The sequence below is a fragment of the Fringilla coelebs genome (assembly GCF_963513975.1).
Source record: "Fringilla coelebs genome assembly, chromosome: 3".
Lineage (NCBI taxonomy): Eukaryota > Metazoa > Chordata > Aves > Passeriformes > Fringillidae > Fringilla > Fringilla coelebs.
The window spans coordinates 82,752,570-82,771,144 of NC_140030.1; the positions used below are offsets into that span (position 1 = coordinate 82,752,570).

The window sequence follows — 18,575 nt, forward strand, 5'->3', positions numbered from 1 at the left end:
ATAGCATGTTAGTTCCTCCTGATAAATAGTACTGCTGAACCTCTGCTTCATTGAAACTTTGATATGTTTTGTCCATCTAAGAGAGATTGACCCTGGACATAATTGATGATTCAGTCTAAACTCATTTGATGGTTAGGCTTGCAGGTTTTTCTCTTCCCTTGAGATTCTTACCCTTTCCTCCATTGATGTATTGGCTTTAAAATTTGTTTTAAAGGCTGTGTACTTCTCCTACCTCTTCAGCTCTATTTTCAGTTGATGTGCTGAGAGGCTCAAATCAGTACTGCCAAATTTTTAGGTTTATGTAGAGATTTTTACACAACCTGCATTAAATGAGCTTATTTAAGGTAAAGAAAAGTAGCATTTAGCATCTGAGAAATTCCAGGTTACTTGCATCTGTTGTCACTGCTTCCAATACCAGTTTTAGCCTCTGCTGAGTGCATTTGCTGTAGGTCACTAGTTCATCCTTTCTGTGTCTCCATATCTTTGTAGTGATTCACATTTTTGCTGCCCAGCTTTAATTTTAGCTTCTGTCCTCTATAAGACACTTCTTGTCTCTGCTCCTATTTCCTTGCTAACCATAGGCTCTGTTATTGCCTACCCTGGTTTTTTTTCCATCCCAGCCATCAGTCCAGCCCCTATGTTCAGGGTCCCTTCAACTCTATTTAGAGTTTTAAAAAAAATTAAGATGGCTATATGCTCTCATTAAAATTAGTTGATTTGTTTTTGTTCTTGTTGAATAACTGATTAGATTGCAAGGATAAGCCTTTCATAAAATACATGTGTAGCAGAAAGTAGTGTAGAAACTGTATAGCAAACATTTCATTGCATCTGTGTTACCATCATACTGCATTTTAATGACTCCATGACTGACCCAGTTTGCACTTTTCACAGACTTCACAATTTACAGATGTTAATAAAACTGAGAATTTGAAAGAGGTGTTTAGAGAAACTTCCTGGATTAACTAAACTTGATTTAAAGCCACTTTTACATGGAGGGAATTTACATCCTCAGAATAATGGGAGTTTCACAAATATTTTATTTAAGGATGTTTCAGTATTTTTACAAAATCCACTGACTCAGGATAGGAAGTGTAACATAGCAGACTAAGCATAAAAATGTTTTTAGTGATCCAGTAGTTCAGCACTATTACAGATATCTTAGAAGTATTCCTATTTCCTTGTATTTCTTTTTTCTAACACTGGGCATTCTTTCACTACAGGTAAATAAGAACTAGAGTTCCAGGCTTGGAAAGGTGGTCATGCTCTCTCCATCCCAAGCCATTTGTTCTCACCTTATCCTATGTGTTGGAAACTGAGTCTGTTCCCTATGTAGCTGTGTAGCTGCCTGAGACTGCTCACCGAGTGAATCTAAAGCAGTATTTCCTGGAGTGGGTTGAGGGATTTAGGCAATTTGAGGTTTATTAGTTCTGCCTCTGTGAATTGATTTACCTTGTATGCTTGCTAGGTCTGATGCAGGAAGCAGTAGAGATCTGCAAGGCAGCCTACAGTTGCAGTAAAGTAAACAGTATGCGCCTAGAGCCTAAGTCTCTTGTCCCTGATGACACAAAATATACTCCCTCGTACTTAAGCAAAAATTTCTGCTTCTGAAAGTTAATGTAGAATTACTTGAAAACTTCCTAAGTCACACTCAGCTGGTTTCTAATATTTTTTCACAGTGCTTCTCATTTACTGCTCTGTATTGTTTCTGTACAGGAATGTAATTGAGTACTGGACTATAGCTTACTTTCACATAGAAAATGATTCCAGATTTTGTTCACATGACTGATATTTGACTGTGATGCTTGCCATCAATGTTAGAGTTGCTTGCCATCAATGTTAGAGTTGTTTGTCCTGATACTTCTGGGATTCATTTGAATTAATTTTTATATAGAGAACTGACACTTTATGTAATTTTGATTTCTTGGTAACAACTCAGATTAAGTGGTTGTGTCATGTTGAAGCATTGCTGATTTCTTTGAATAGTTAAGTCTTCATTAATTGATGCTACTTTTGATTATGGTGTTTAGTGACATTTCTCTTCTGAAAAATTTGCTGGTAATTGAAGTCTCCTGGTTTTATTTTCTTCACAACTACTCATTAAATACCAGAATTCGTCCCTGAAAATCAAATGTGAATAGTAGCAACTTTTCTATTTAAGGAAAAATTTAGATGATTGTATGACACAAATGAAGTAGCTCTTTTAGGGTATCTACTACTAAGAATGTTGGACTTTGAATGGCATGTGTAAATTGCCATATATTTGTCTACGGCCTTCTTCCAATTATATGTGTATATAAGCTGCACAAAGTTGCACTTCATTGTGGATTGCTGATGATTAGCCACAAAATCCAGTGTTGGAATTTGGCTGGAAATTTCTCTAGTTATGTTTGCCTTTCTAGTTGAAATTCTGTTCACTTAGTCTTAAGCTATCTCTAGGCCAGTGTTGTCCATTGTTTTTGATTTGAAGACAAAGTGAAAATTAAGAGCAGAAGGAAGCTCACCTTGAACAATCAACCTCTGTGCAGCCCAGGGCGTGTCTCTGTCACGTGGCTGTGCACCTCCTTCTGCTTCAGTGGCAGCACTGTGTGCCACCAAGTCCTGGGTGGCACAGAAGTGGCACTGTTACCTTCTCTGTTACCTTCAGTGCTGTCAGGCAGAAGTGTGAAAGGGGATCACTTGGCAGTCTGCTCTTCTCAAATCTGTGATCCAAGCTGGAGATTCAGGGTGCCATAGTTAGTAATGGCTTTTAGCTTTTGCTTTGTGGGGGTTTTTGTCTTGTTCCCTCCTTCTTTTGGGGTGTCCTGGGGAGGAGTAGCACAAACAGAGCAAGCCAGAGCAAAGCTGGTTTTTTGATGCCCCGAATCAGAAGCAAAGGACTCTTTGGCTGAGAATTCAGCTGTATTTTTGTAATGCTATCATATCCAGGTTTTTAAAGGTATGTTGTGTTTTTGCCACTGAAAATTTTGTCTTGATTACATTTGGGGATTTAGGGTATTGGCCTGGAATTTCAGATCAATCATAAGCAGATTGATCTGAGCGAGGTGAGGAGCTGCTAGAAATTCAGAAGTCCTGAAAACATTTTTTTCAAGTAGGCAAACTAAGGTACAAATTAAATATTTTCTGAGCATTTCAGATTTAATGCCATTTTACACAGCTCATCTGTGCAGTATTTTCAGCATATTTCCTAGGCATCCTCTGTGTTGCATATAGTGCACATTGCACGTATCTGTCTGAATCCTAGGAAGAAAAGAAGGATACTCTGTCTTTTGAGATCACCTTTCACCTTCTTCCTCTAGAAAGGCATGCTGTTAAAAGCTTCAGTCAAATTTGCTTCTATGTCTCTACAAATAATCTTTCTGTTTAAAAAGGCATGCAGCTTTTCATAGCACGGTTATCAGGAACTTGAACTTACAACCTCAAAGGCTGCAGGCTGGGCTCTACTGGCCCAAAAGTATTTGTAGGGGTGAATGTAACACTCTCTTTATTACTAGGATCAGTCAAGATCTGGCTCTCATCGCACGGGAAATCAACGATGTAGCAGGAGAGATAGATTCAGTGACTTCATCAGGCACTGCCCCCAGTACCACAGTAAGCACTGCTGCCACCACCCCTGGCTCTGCCATAGACACTAGAGAAGAGGTAGGAGATCTTCATGGAGAAATGCATAAGGTTCTTCCTTTTCTTTATTTCTTTTGCTTTTAGCATTTTACATAGCCTTTTTAGTTACCTCCACTCAACCTGTATGCATGATCTCAACATTATTTTTTTTCATTTGAAGTTCCTTTACATTTCAACAAACAACCCAGGAGTTATTTTGTGAACACAGCTTGTCAAAAGGCTGCATACTATCTGTCTGTCTCTTTTTTTCCACGAAACATAGGACAAGGTAGTTATTTGTTTTTTGCTTGTCTGTAGCCTTAGATACTGTTAGATGGTATCTAAGTGCATTTAAAGATACTAGTGCGTATGCACAACTATATATAAATGGATACATTTAATTCTTTGCTTAGCTATTAAAAACAAAAAAGTCCCTCTTTTCACAGGTGGCAAAAACTTTCATCTTCTGAACACTGAAATACTTAGGTACCATCAGTTAACTTTAGATTTTCTTTCTTAATAACATTGTAAAAAACTGCCTTTAAATAAGTTTGCTTTATGGTTCTAATAATTCTTATTTTCTTTGCCTATCCTGCTGTGCTGTTCTATGAATATATTGACTAACGTGTTCTAGTAACCATCACAGGTCTAATGCTGGTAAACATGTTAATCTGAATTTAAATCATCACTTTCTACCATGTTACAGTTCACCATAATAATGTGTTGTAAATGTTTAATACATTTTTTTCCTTCATAGTATTCCTTTCAAAATGTCTTTTATTCATTTTTGTGTGCATAAATTTTGGTTAATACACTAGTTTACTGTGGTTAGTTTAATACTGTCTTTTTCTGTGGAAAAAAAGATATAAACAGCAATAAGAAATCTGTGAGCTGGATACTCAGAAAAATTATAAATGCACTCACATAGATTTTGGGTTTAATTCTCATAGACTGTGGCTAAGCTTTAAAGAAGTAAAATGTTCTTTTTCTCAGATCCAATTAGATCACTCCAGATTTTTTTAAGCATTAAATAATTATTTTCTTCTTCAAAAAATATGATGCATTCTGTACATACTGCAGGTGGCAGTATCTCCTTTAGGTAGTGTAGGTCTTTCTGTAACGCTGTGACTTACTTATTTGGAAAAAAAACTTAAAGCTTGGAGTACTCGTCTCTATTCCACAGATATGTTCCATTAATCAAAGGAATTAATTATTCATTACCAGTTTATAGGTAGCTATTATGTTACCTGCCATAAGCAGTGGGGTAGTCTAAATTTGCCATGCATGTTTAGCATTTAAAGAAACCCCAAATCTTGTTCATTTGTACAAGATATTTTTACATAAGAGATGCATCATTTTGTATTAGAGAAGACATGACTATTATTTGATAGGCATCTTAGAAATTGTTTCAGGAGTAAAAACCCCAGTAATCTGATTTTTGGATGTATCCAGTAGATTTCATGAACTTCATTTTTCTTTTATCCTGCAGTTGGTGGACCGAGTATTTGATGAAAGTCTCAATTTTAGAAAAATCCCTCCAATAGTGCATGCGAAACCCCCGGAAGGGAATGGTCGGCCTAGTGATGCCAGACCTCAGCTGACAGAGGCCCTCGATCCCCCAACAATTACCCGCAGAAGGACTTGGAGCAGAGATGAAGTGAGCACACAACAGGATTCTCTCTAAGAATGTGTCAATTTTGAGCTTTTGCAATTATCTCCCCACTTAATATTTTAGACATTATCCTGTCTCTCCTACCTCTAGCAGGTGGCATTAATATTTGAAAAAATTATGTATTACTTTATCGGCAAAAGTTCAAATATCATTGTATACGATACTATCTAAAACATAAGCAAGATTTTTTATAGTTAAAGATACAAAAATATATGGAGTTGTTACTTTTAAACTAATAATATCCTTTTTTACTAAAAACGTATTGCAGGTTATGGGGGACAGTTTGCTGTTGTCCTCAGTCTTCCAGTTTTCTCGCAAGATAAGACAATCCATAGACAAAACAGCTGGCAAAATCAGGTGAGTTGTTAAAAATTGCTGTTATTGCTGAAAATGTCTGTTCCTATCAACATTCCCAGCAGTAAAAAAAGATATATTTAATAATCACAGAAGAAATGTGCATAGTAGAAACTTGTCTTTTAAAAAAGCACTGTAACCTCTGGCATTTTTAACATTGAGAAGGATTTGGAATGAATACTTTTTCCATTTTTTATTCCTTCTGTTTATTTCACTTTATGTGAAGAGAAATATCAGGAAAGTTTACATGGACAGAACAACGTCCAGCAGAGGAGCTCTTCCAACATATCCAATACTGTGCAAAATCTACACAACCTCTGTACAAGCCTTGTAAAACTCCCTTCCTTAAAAGATAAGGTTAAAAAGTTGCTGAACTCTAAAATTGTGCCCTGTAGGTTTGCCAAGTTGTTGTAGGGATTTTGCATTTTAGGAAGAAAAAAAAATTGGACAGAGGAGAGCTGTTTCAATAAATCCTTCTGAAAAACAGCTTGCTCTGGAGACAGTCTGATCCCTTTTGATTTCTAAAACAACAGATGTAGCCACCTCTCATTTTTAATTGAAAATTCCTGCTTAAATAGTTAGATTCCTTCATAAGATGTCATAGTAGTTAAGAGGAAGTGTAGGCATGTCAAAAATGGTAACATGTTGCTCTACTGACAGTTCCATTTAACTTGAATATGTGAGTCTAAAACCAGTTGGTGACCACTTTGCTTGACAAGAATAAAAGAAAATTCATAATACAAAGTTACGTATTGTATATTTCTTATGTTCTTCATGTCTTTGTGCAGTTAATAACTTAAAAATAAGAAGTCTTTGGCTTAATGCATAATCTTCTGAATGTGAGAAAATATTAGGTCTGTAATTGATTGGTTTGTTTAGGAAGCGTCAGATGTTGGAATATTAGATGAGTGACAGATTAAACAACAAAAATTTCTGCCTGAATAGGGTGATGTAACCATTCAAAGCAGCAAAATACTAATATATCTGAAGATTGTATTCTCATGGGATTACCAAAAAAGAATTGGCCATAGAAATCAAGAAGAAAAATAATAATCTATATAAATTGGTTAAAACTGTAGGTTAGCTGTCCTTTCTAGTCCTGCTATTTCTAGTAGGAAGAGTATCACCAAGTAAAGAATCAATTATTTAAAAGCCTATAACTCATTTTAATTATCCTATTCTAAGGAATCTTGTGTGTTATTTTTACTGGTGATTAACAGATAACGTTAAATTCAGGTTTTACGCATTTCTGGTTAATTTTCTGTTCTTAAAAAGCAAGTCAGCTGCTAATGCATGTAATAATAATGTGCTCATGTATGATGTAAATACAAGCATATCTACAAATATACATACTTAAAGAAAGGGAAATTGCTTTTTTTCTATAAAAATGCAGTAAACTTCCATTAATAAGGAATTGTTTAGCCTTTTCCCCAGGGCTGTGTTCAAAACTTTATTTTCCTCTGAATGGGTTAGAATAATACGATGTTATTCATAATTTCATTAATATTTTGAATCAGAAAAACAGCACTACTTTTAATATTGTTTTTAGGGAGTACCTGTTACAGATTTTTAACTTAGCTTTATTTTGAAATACATGAGTTCAGCCAACTGGTATGCTGCTATTCCTCTTTCTGGACTTAAGCCAGTTAAAATTTCTGATCAGAACAATTACAAAGTCTTCGTAAGGGGGGTGCTCCAGCCCTCTGATCATCTTCGTGGCCTTTCTCTGGACTCACTCCAACAGGTCTGTGTCCTTATGTTGTGAACTCCAGAGCTGGATGTAGCACTCCAGGTGGGGTCTCAGCAGAGCAGAGGGGCAGGATCCCTGCTGGCCACTCTCTGTTTGATGCAGCTCAGGATAGAATTGGGTTTCTGGGCTGTGAGTGCCCATGGCTGGATCATGTCCAGCCTCATCCACCAGCACCCCCAAATCCTTCTCCCCCAGGCTGCTCTCCATCCCTTCTCTACCTAAGAGAAGCCTGTGCTTGTGCTTTTATGTGTTACAATGAGTTTGCTGGGGTTTTCAGAGATTGTGAGGGAAAAAGCTAAGTAGGTTTTGTGGTGAGAAGATCTGCAGTGCTCTGCAATGGGAGTGCAGTGCCATTGGCTTATGTTGTAGCAGGCAAGTTCCTCTTCAGCCAGGCAAAATCTCGGCAAAGCAGTCACAGCAGGGGAGGTACTGCCTGTTGGCCTCCGCTGTTTGCTGGGCATCCTGCAAAGTGCACCGAAAGAAAAATGGGGATTGAGCACAGTCAAGTAAGGTTTGCCTCAGAAAGCAGGGAAAAGCAAGAGAAGAAGGCAATAGGCATTTATAAATATATTATTTTAACTTGAAAAATATGGTTAGAAAGGGGAAGAGCAAAGAAGACAGAGATGATGATCCCCCAGGAAGTTAAAAATGGCTAAATGAAGTGTTCAAAAAGATGAAGTAAAAAAGGAAATAGGCTTCCTAAGTTTATAGTAAAAACAAATTGGCTGTCCACTTTATAGTTTAAATAAAACAGTTAAAAATTTCTAATTAATGCTTTAATTTTGTTCCATTCTTTTTTAATAAAGTGACCAATGAAATGAGAACCTTTCAAATTTTAGAAGAGAAGAACATTAGCTATAAAAACACCACATAGAGAAGCAAAGGCACTAATCACATACATCAGGATAGAATTATTTTAACAGAACGTGGCAAGAAGGTAAATAAAAAAATCACACAATATCACAATAGCTTTTTTTTTTGCTAGTGCTGTTTACTGCTAAATAAAGCCTTATTTTCTCTGTTCCTGCTGATTTCCAGGGTGATATAAATGCTATTATATTAGAGAAAGTATAGCTGCGTAAGATTGTCTGTATACTGAATCAAATATTTCCAGAAGTTGCTTTTTTAAAAATTATAATCCTCTAAAGGACTTGATTATTTCTGCTTTATTTTCTTTTTTTTTTTTTTTTAATGTGTATTTGAACTCCTCAGTGAAAAGCACATACTAAATTTTCCATTGTATTTGAAATTTCTGGTATCTGGGCTGTATGGCTTTGCAAGCTTTTTAACTCCCTGCCAAAACATATGAAAAATTTGCCAGATCTCTGATGATGAACTTTTTGAAATTATGACCCTGGTTAAGGCGTTAACATGTTTCATGCTTTCTTCACTGCACTTCTGATTACTTTTAGTTTATTTATTTATTCCTTCTCCAAGAAAAAGTGTGTATTAATGTTTACTCCCTGTATGTTTTGTACATGAATAAACCTGAGTCTGGCAGAAGTTGTCATTTGCCTCCATCCCATGACATTTTGTCATCAAAGCAGCACTTCCTCACAGTGAAACCTCTGATATAAATACATTCCAAAGCAGCAGTGAGGGAAGACCTCAAAGACAGAAGAGTTAAAGCAGCCTCTGGATGAGTTGTCTGTTACTGACATCTGTATACTGATAAATAAGGCAGGGTAAATATTTTGCAAAATTAGAGAATCCTGACAGGGTAAAAGTGAAGAATGAAATTCCCCATAAGGTATGCAGAACTGCAGAAAGGTGAACAGAAATTTAGTACTAAGGCTCACAGCTTTCTTTCAAGTTCTTAGTCTTTGTGACATTCACTGTATCATGAACTTGGAACTTAAAAATTATTTCCTCAGAGACCTAGCTAAAATAATAGCTTCTTTTAAATATACTGGTCTTTGACTATGGTTTGAAATTGTGTGGTTTGTTTAGCAGTTTTACTGCAGCTATTTTTGAACTTTTAACTTTTAAGTACCAATTAGAGAAGAAGTGAATTCTGTGTCATCATGGTGTCAGTTCACAGACCTTAAATATCTGCACATGGCTTTTTTTTTTCCTTTTCTTTTCCAATTGCACCAATGGAGAAAGTTTAAATTATGTTTATTTTATGACAATAAAAACAAAAGTTTTATTAAGCAGGGAAGCAAAACATAAAAGAGGGGAATCTCCCAGTGGGCTTTGGGGTTTTACAATTAGAAGTGACTTTAAACATGTAATACCAGTGATATTCATACTCATAGATCTAGAACGTTTAGATATAAAATGTACATATTGAGACTTTTCAATGAAAACTTTTTCTAGAAAATGAATTTTTTTAATTTCCTAAAGTGTTTTATTTTTTATTCATTTAAAATACAAATGTGAAATTTGAATTCCTTTATCTTAGATTTTGCTATTATTGTAAAATGCATATTAATGGGGAATTTTCTCACTACAGTAAAATAGTTGGCTTTTAAAAAATATGTCAGTGCTGGAGGAAAGAACTAGCTGTGTCTGTATATATACCCTAAGCAAGTATTCAGCTACAGAACTGCCATTTTAATAATAATGATTTCGCTGAAAATCATGAAATCTGTATGCTTCCTTGGAAATTTAAACTGTACTGTTAAATTCTTTCAGGTTTCAGTTTTTTATATTTTTTTTTAATTTAGTACTCCTTATGCTGTTTTCTCCTATCATGTTATTTATTCTTTCAGATTATTTTGTGCAGTTTTTTCCTATTTTAAACATACAGTTGGATTTCTTTCTTCTAGAATATTATTTAAGGACAAGGACAGAAATTGGGAAGAAATTGAAAACAAGTTACGAGCTGAAAGTGAAGTTCCTATTGTGAAAACATCAAGCATGGTATGAATTGTTACCTTTTCTGATTATGCTGCTCATCTCACGGCTGAGTAATCAGTAGAGGAATTTGCTGTTTTCAGTGGCATAAGGGCAAAAATCTTTAAAACCCCTTATTTAGACACTAAGTATGTTTCAAGAATAAACCAGATCTTCAGTAATTACTAAGATTTACTGTCTTAGTAATTATTTTCTTACTGTCTCATTAAGAAACAAGTAATTGTTCAGGGGAAATTTTCAGATAAAGAATGCAGTAAAAGGGATTCAAACTATATATATACAGTATGTTTGTTTAACAAAAGGTAACAACCATTAGTTTGAATGTTAGATTGCTTTTGAATTAACTTGGTTTACAGTCTAAAAACTACTTTACCTACTAATCATTAATACTTAATCTGTAATACTTAACAGTAGTAATACTGATTATTAATATTTAGAGAAATTGTTGTGTTTTAATGCATGTGATGAAAATAATCCATAGACACATTGCAATAAAAGGACTTTTCAGTGAAAAAGAATCCTGTTGGTTTTGTCTGGAAGTGGTAACCATAGATTGCCCACTAGCACTCCAGCTGTTTTATGTAATAGCCTAATTACAGAAATCAGCCATGGTTTATGGTCTAATTCAGGCCATTTCAAGACCAGACTGTGTGACTGTGAGAGGACAGACCACACGTTGTGTCTCAGTACCCTTCTCCTCTGCTTTTAAACACAGAGCATAGGGTTTGAAAACATCCTCGCATGAGACAGCAGGCAGAGCCCAGCTACATTATCCATCTGCAGAGTCTGCTGTTCAAAATATCTGTTTACAGAGGCAGGGTTTTCTGTGGGAGAGAAAACTGCTCAAATGTGAATATATTTCCTCTGGCATTGAACAGGCCAGAACTTCTCTGTTAGCTCATCATCAGTTAGTAAACTCCTCCAGACTGATTTTTCTTGGAAGTATAAAAGACTTGGCCTGTAATTTCTGTAAAATGGTGTATTTATCAAAAGCAATAATTCGTAAATCTATTATAATTTAATAGATTTCCTGATAGGTTTTGTTAGATTTTTCAAAAATTTAATCAAGTTCCTCATGGAAGTTTCTATTTTTAGAAATATTATAATATAAGGAGTTTCTCTTTTCCCTCTCCAGAATAAGATCCAAATTTAGTGGTTTATATCCTAAAAGCCCTAAATATGGGTAGTTAAGGTACTCTTTAAAAAAGAAAAAGGTTAGTTGTATATTTATTCTAAGGTCACCATTTTACTGATTTTTTTTTCAGTGTATTAAAGCATCTCACGCTGCTTGAAAATTTATGGGTTGTTTGGGGGTTTTTGTATATGCACTGATTTCCAAGTTTCTGCTTGGTGTTCAGAGCAATTTGTTGTTCAAATGCAGTACCTTTTTTACCACAGAACATTAAAAGCTAAGAAAGGACAGTTGCAAGTGATGTTTGTTTTGTCCTTGGAACATTTATGTCCAGCTCAGATGTGAATTCTGCTTAAAGATAATGACTTCATAAAGATAATCAATCTCTTTGCCACCCATGAAAATCACACTACTTAGTACAGAACAGCTTTCTGAAATGGATTAATGGTTTTCTGAAATCAGTGCCTTTGAAAATTCTCAGCTTTAGAATACCACTGACAGCTCTTCTCGGCAGCTCGGTTAACAATTCTTCCATGTAGGATCCTTCAATTGTAGGATTTACATATTTATACTACTATAAATATGCTAATTCTATAATCAGGGAGATTACTCAGGAAGTGGTCATAGCACCAAGAGTGCCAGAGTTCAAGAACCCTTGGAAAATACTCTCAGGCACTTGCTTGATTCTTGAGGTGTCCTGTGCAGGGCCAGGAGTTGGACTCAATGATCCTTGTGGGTCCCTTCCAGCTCAGGTTATTTTGTGATCCTACAGCATTAGATGTGGTACATTTAATGATTGCTGTGTTTCTGAGTGCATTGCTGTGCCTGTGGCTGTGTTAGCAAGTAGGGCAGCACAGTGCAGAAAAATCTGTAAGGCAGAGTGCTGAGGCCACAGCACCGGGGTGCTGTGCAGGGTCTCATGGGGACAGAACCTTGATGCAGTCATCTCACTGTGTGACTTACATCTCTACAACCTTATAAATGACTCTGTTCCATTTAGTGCTGAGTTTATCCTCTAACTTCCCTTTCTGCCTGATCTCTACAGAGCTTTGGTGTCTGTGCTTGAGCAGAGGTGGCACAGGCAGGTGAGCAAGGGTCAGAATGAGGCCGTGGGGATGGTAGCAGGCAGTCAGTGCAGAGGGCTCTGGCTTTCTGATGAGGACCTGGCTCTCCAGCCTTCAGCACTGCCACCCATAGCTGGGCCACCACCAGCACAGATGTTCTTGATGCCAGGAGGGACAATCCCAATAGCATAATGCAATTGGACAGATTTGGGAGAGGGATTGTTCATTCATGAGAGGTAGTTTAAATCTGGTTTTCCATACTGGAAATTTCCTTTATTATTCCATCATGGCCTCAAGCTGGGATAGGGAAGATTCAGATTGGATATTAAAAAAATATTTTTTCACTGTTAAAGTGGTCAGATCAGGAACAGATTGCCCAGGTGGGTGGTGGAGTCACCATCCCTGGAGGTGTTTAGGAGGCACCTGGATCTGGCACTGGGTGATGGTTTAGTGGTCTAAGAGCTACAGTGGCAGTTCTGGGTTAACAGCTAGACTTAAAAGCTTAAGGGTCTCTTCCAACCTCTTCCAATTCTGTGATAATGAAACATGGTTGTTTCTTTTCTAGGAAATATCATCAATCTTACAGGAACTGAAACGAGTTGAGAAGCAGCTGCAAGGTACAAATCTTTTTTCGCTTTTCTTTTCTGTGGTTGCTTGCTTCAATTTTTTAATAGACGTCTATTTGTGTATATATATAACATGAAACAAAGTTACAGTGATTTATTAAAATATATTCACAGTATCAGTTAATGTAACTGCTGATACATTTGATAAACAAACATGGCTTTTTTTTAAAGCAGAAGAGTGGTCATATCTTTTTCTATGGGATCAGTGGTCCACGCTTATCATTATTATGTTAGCTGTAAATTTCCTATATTTGTTATTTTTAGTGTTCAGATTTAATCCAAGAGAAAATCGTAATTTCAAAAAGAATTTTTCAAGAGGAGTCATTAACCACCTTTAGAGGCAAATCAGTAATAAATGTTAGTACATACTTGGAAATGAAGAAGTTCTGTTAAATGTGACACATGTTAATAGTATAATAAAATTAAATGGTACTAGGTACTTCAGTTTGTCCTCACTGTGTAGATAAATGACTGCTCCTTTATACAAATTTCATTCAGTCATGAAATCAGCAACTCTGGCTATTTTCTGGGGGGGGGGGGGGGGGGGGTGGATCATAGCATAATATAATGGTAACATCATGGGTAAAAGCCATTTAAATTAAAACCATCCTTCTGTCCCTATAACCTAATCATAGATGGTTTATCATCTCTGTTTTCTGTCTACACATCAGTTCGTGTTTAGTTTGTGCAGTTTCATTTCATCTAAAGTTTTAATATACGTAACTGCTTTTGAATACATGTATCAGTTTACATCTGCATTGGATACACCATTTCTTTGTCATGGGCAGCACACATAAAAACTCACATCTGTCATCATAAAAATAAAAGCGTGAGATAAGGATTTCCATATTTTGATAGTAACAGAAAATTGTATTTTTTATGGCTTCTTCCCTGTCCTTCTCATCTCTTCTTGACTGCTTAGCAATTAATGCCATGATTGACCCTGATGGTACCCTGGATGCTCTGAGCAGCTTGGGATTCACCAGCCCTATCTTGCCAGCTCAGCCGAAGCCGAAGTCCAGCCCTGTTTGCCAAGGCCCCCGCCCGGCAGCGCAGCCAAACTGCCAGCCCGAGGCCCGGGCTGCTCGTCCCGCCACTGGCCCTGTGGCAGCTGAATTGGAAAATGCTGAATCCGAGGCAGATTTCAGCATACATTTCAATAGGTTTAACCCAGATGGGGAAGAAGAAGATGCCACTCTGCGTGAGTGACATCTCAGTGTTTGATACAAAAACCTTTCATGTGGAATGTTTAGAAATCAAGGAAAACTTATAATGTTTGTTTTTATAATTAAAAAAAAAAAGGCTTGGTCAAACAGCAGTTGTTTTATTAAAAGTTTTCTTTAATTGTGATGCTTTGATTGTCACACAAATCCTTTTCAAATCATAAAGATATGCATAGATACCAGTGTAGGAAAGCAGATTGTGGCAGGTTTGCCCTTTGTGGTTGTGTGCTTTGCAAAAGAATTATTATATCAGCAGTTTTCCCTTAATAGATTTATTTCTTTTTAAAAGCCATGCAAGCAGTCTAACATTTACTGAAAACCCCAATCTCTTTGCCAAGCTGCTCTGATGAACCAACTTCCTCCTCTAAAGCTTGTACAGAACTGTTGAACAGTTATGTTTGATTCTGAATTAGATGATTTATATAGGAAACATTATCTTTGACTACAATGACACATTACTGCAAAAGTAAGACAGATTTCAGAATGCATTCATTCTCATGTACTGGAAAATCTCAAACAGTTCTGTGGTTTATGTAACCTTGTTGCTGCGTAAATTGTCTTGGGGTTTACAAATAAGTTCACATATTGTGTTTGCACTAAGATTTGCTGGGAGTGGTAGGTGAACGTATCAATATCGTTGAAGAGCAAGCAGTGTTTTGGTGTACATAGAAAACTGATAACACTGTCCTTGTATTATCATTACAGTGTTTTAATCCACTTTCTGAAAAGACTATTTGGCACTTTTTGATCTTCTTCAAAAGTCTTTTTGATGTTAATGAAAGTAGAAGTATTTCATATCTCATTTCTGTCCAAATCTTTGTTGAAAATAACTAGGAGATAAATTTGAACGTATAGCAATGTGGGACATATTAAAGCATATTGAGGCAAATGGGCTCTCACCAATCCAAATGGAACGTAAACTTAAAGAAGAAATTACTGTTTATTTGGAATAATCATGAGATGTAAAATTTTCTTTAGGGAACTTGGAAATAGAGTTGTCATGATTTGCTTGATCAATAGGTGCACTCCCAAGCAAATTATTTTATTTGCTTCTGTATATTTTCCTGTAGTCTTGCTAGTAAAGCTGTCCCTGTCTTACATATTTAAAAGGATTCTGGATGACGACTGCTAACATGGACATTTTGCTTATACCACTGAAAAGCAAGTCTATTTAAAGTTTCCTATATAAGCCTATTTTCCTTATCAGTTGTCCCAGTAACTTAACATTTGGAAATAATGAAAAGAATTAAAGTAAATTACTTTGTATTTCCAGAACACTGTAATTTGGAGGAATGTTTTTTCTGTTAAATGTAACTAATAGACTGGAATTTTCTTATGTTTGCATCAGTCTCTATATATTAAGGTTTAAGATACAGTTTTGCAGCTTTTATGAAATGGTCTTTAATATTTCAGCAATAATCCTATATGAGATTTGTTTTTAAAAACCTACTTTCTGTACGCTTTTAAATTGTACAGGCTTTCAGAAATCAGTGAAAGTTGGACCAGTTAATAAAGATGCAAAAACTTTTTTTGTAGAGATGTAAAAACAAAACCACTAATCTGTTGTATAATGGATTTCATATTTTCTTTAAAAAAAATTAAAAGCAAACAGTCTTCATGTATGACTCAATATGCTCTACTCCAGCTAACTGTGGGAGCCTGAATGACACTAGATTACAGAGGCTACGGAAAAACTTTTTGAAGGTGCAGAAGGGCAAAAATAGATGGAAACTAGAGCTAAGTGTTGAAAATTGAGTGTACCAAACCATCACCATATTCCTTCTTTTGTTTAATGCTTGGGAACATAATTTTTCTGCAGATTCAAGTGGAAAGTAGGAAATGGCTAGGAAGGATTCAAGGTGCAGGCTCTTCATACGAGATTCTGTTTGTGTTATTTCAGGCATTTTTACCTTTATGTTGTGTAATAAGCATTTTGCATTACTATGTTATTATTTTGTATGGACATGTTCTCCTTATTTATTTTTGTTACATTTATTATGTATGTTATTTTGTTATATGCATTTACAACTCCATTTTTAAATAAAGTGTTTCTGGAACTTTACAAATGTGTGAATATGTAATTGAGAGCTGGGAGTCTTTCTACAGACTTACTCGCCTTTACTGAAATAGGAAATTTTTTTCATAAAGATCTTCTCTCCAGAAGTTCTCTTATTGCCACCACTGCATCATTTATTCTGTGATGACAGTATTGGCTCGCTTTCCTGTACTCAGGTTCTTTTCCACACTTCAATTGATTTTGTGTGCAAAGCTAGAGGCAAAAATAATCCAGTATGCCAGTCACCAAACAGTGGCTCTGTTTCCCTTTGCAGAATAAAAGTGAGTTTTAATGCACCTGCCAGCTGCAACAGTAGATGGTTATCAGACTGTTTTCCCTCTGCTTCACATATTGGAAAACTTTACTGAATATGCTGATTTGGCTCCACACTGGTGCCTTTTTTTCTTCTGTCCCAGGTTTGACTCTATGCCTGCTTTTCCTGCAAGACACTTAAGTTGCCTTTTCTTAGCTGGCTTCATGCAGAAACAAAACCTTGAATTAATAAAAGCTCCAAGCATTTCTTCCCAGGTTAAGCATTTCGGTGTTGCTGAGCTTTGCAGTGACTCAGCATCAGCCGCTCTGATCTTGCTTCTATGTATTTTTCCTTTATATCCCAGCCTGCTGGCATTAAACAGCTTCGTTATCTGCTAACGTTTCCTCACTTGTTGCCAGCATCCCTCTGTCTTTGCAGAGGATAGAGGAATGCACTTCTAGGCTGTATTCTCATGTGCAGACTCTCTGATGTTTAAGCAGAAGTGTAATTCTTCCCATAGAGATTTTTATAGGACCAGTCTACTTGGAGCCAAGGTTATACAGGGCTGTTATTCAGAAGTATTTAGGAAATCCAGCCAGATGGCCTCAGTCATGTGCTCCCTTCAGACACCACCAAGTGGTGCTGACACGCCAGGACACAGGGAAAGCAGAATTCAAACCTTTTCTGATCAGCACTGGTGGCTCCTCCCTTGGCTACATGTACTGCTCAAATTCTACACCCAACAGCTTCTTGTAATACACTCACATCTAGCTGTAGCATACAGAAATAAACCTCAGGGCATCATTTGTGTGCCTGACCTGGTAACAGCAAGGTGGTGTTTCACCGCAGCATATACGTTACACCAAAGCAACTGGTACTGCAATCTCAGGAGAGAACCCTGCCTCTTACTGACTTCCAGTCAATGCCTGTTGGAAGGCCTTTGTAATTTGACCTGGGAAGATTTTTAAGCATAGGAAAGATCTATAATTACTTCTTTGGCATGCAGCCATGAAAAGCAAGGGTGTTCATGCAGGAATGTGTGAAGCATCGATGACATGGTAAAAGGAGGCCACTCACTACCTGCCAAGGAGTTTTTATATCACCAAGTCTTTTGTATCTGAAGAGAATTACAAGGAAGAAACTTGGCCACTCACCATACAAGTTGCTTAGCTTTGTCTTGGTGAATAATCAGTTTTTCAAGTGTAAGAATATCACCTTTGACTTCAAATAGAGCTAGATCTGTAAATGCTGACAGGGTTACAATCCTGGTAGTTCAGCCATGATTCCCAAATATTGAATACATCCAACAATGTCTCTTGGCAATATTGTCAAAGGACAGCTGCCTAGTGCTGAAGAGCATTTCCAGCTGCACTAGCTCAGTAATCTTGTAAAAACATTTTTTGTTTTCAACTTGGTAAGCCTTAGCCTTAGCCAGTGCTGTTCCTGCCAGTGACAGCCAACAGAACACTGGCTGGGGAACAAGGCATTTTCTTTTCTGATTCTTTTCTCACAAGTCATATATTTGGGGAGGAAAAATGCATTTAGCAAACAAGTGGGATAATGCATCCCTGGAAATACTTTAAAACAAAATAAGAGAACTGGAAGCTTACTGTCAAAGATCTTTACCTCTTCCAGTGAGACCACAGTTAACAGTGACAACTAAACTCAGTGCTCGCCTTGTCTTGCTGACAGTTTCACAAGCAGTTATTATTTTTTTAAACAATTCTTACCTCATGTCTGGGGAGAGCTCTTAAAATTAGAGGGCGTTAAAAAATGCCGTCCCTGGGGAGTCTGTATTAAAACAGGTGTTTGTAGTTATTAAATACCCTTATGGCAATATAGGGCAACATTTTCAAGTAATACTTGCCAAAATTATTCAAACACTGAGGCCTTAGGAGGTGGAGTGAGTGGATATACAGATTTGTTCATTTCAAGGGTAGTCATGTACATTTCCACTTACCAATTAACATGTTCTTGCTAAGTTTGCTG

At 36.6% G+C, this 18,575-nt stretch overlaps 1 protein-coding gene across 9 annotated transcripts in view; it reads left to right on the top strand.

The window, feature by feature from the left end:
- CEP170 (centrosomal protein 170) overlaps positions 1–16,336 on the top strand; it is a 95,532-nt gene extending 79,196 nt beyond the window's left edge. For 5 of the 9 annotated variants that reach the window (XM_084203339.1, XM_084203344.1, XM_084203341.1 and 2 more), the window contains 6 exons: positions 3,492–3,669; positions 5,087–5,254; positions 5,538–5,626; positions 10,145–10,238; positions 12,994–13,045; positions 13,977–16,336. In XM_084203339.1, the coding sequence (XP_084059465.1) occupies positions 3,492–3,669; positions 5,087–5,254; positions 5,538–5,626; positions 10,145–10,238; positions 12,994–13,045; positions 13,977–14,263 (868 nt within the window). In that variant the 3' untranslated portion in view covers positions 14,264–16,336. Of the gene's footprint in view, positions 1–3,491; positions 3,670–5,086; positions 5,255–5,537; positions 5,627–10,144; positions 10,239–12,993; positions 13,046–13,976 lie in introns of those variants that run through there. The other 4 variants (XM_084203340.1, XM_084203342.1, XM_084203343.1 and 1 more) reach the window with 3 other exon arrangements.
- The last annotated feature ends 2,239 nt before the right edge of the window (positions 16,337–18,575 follow it).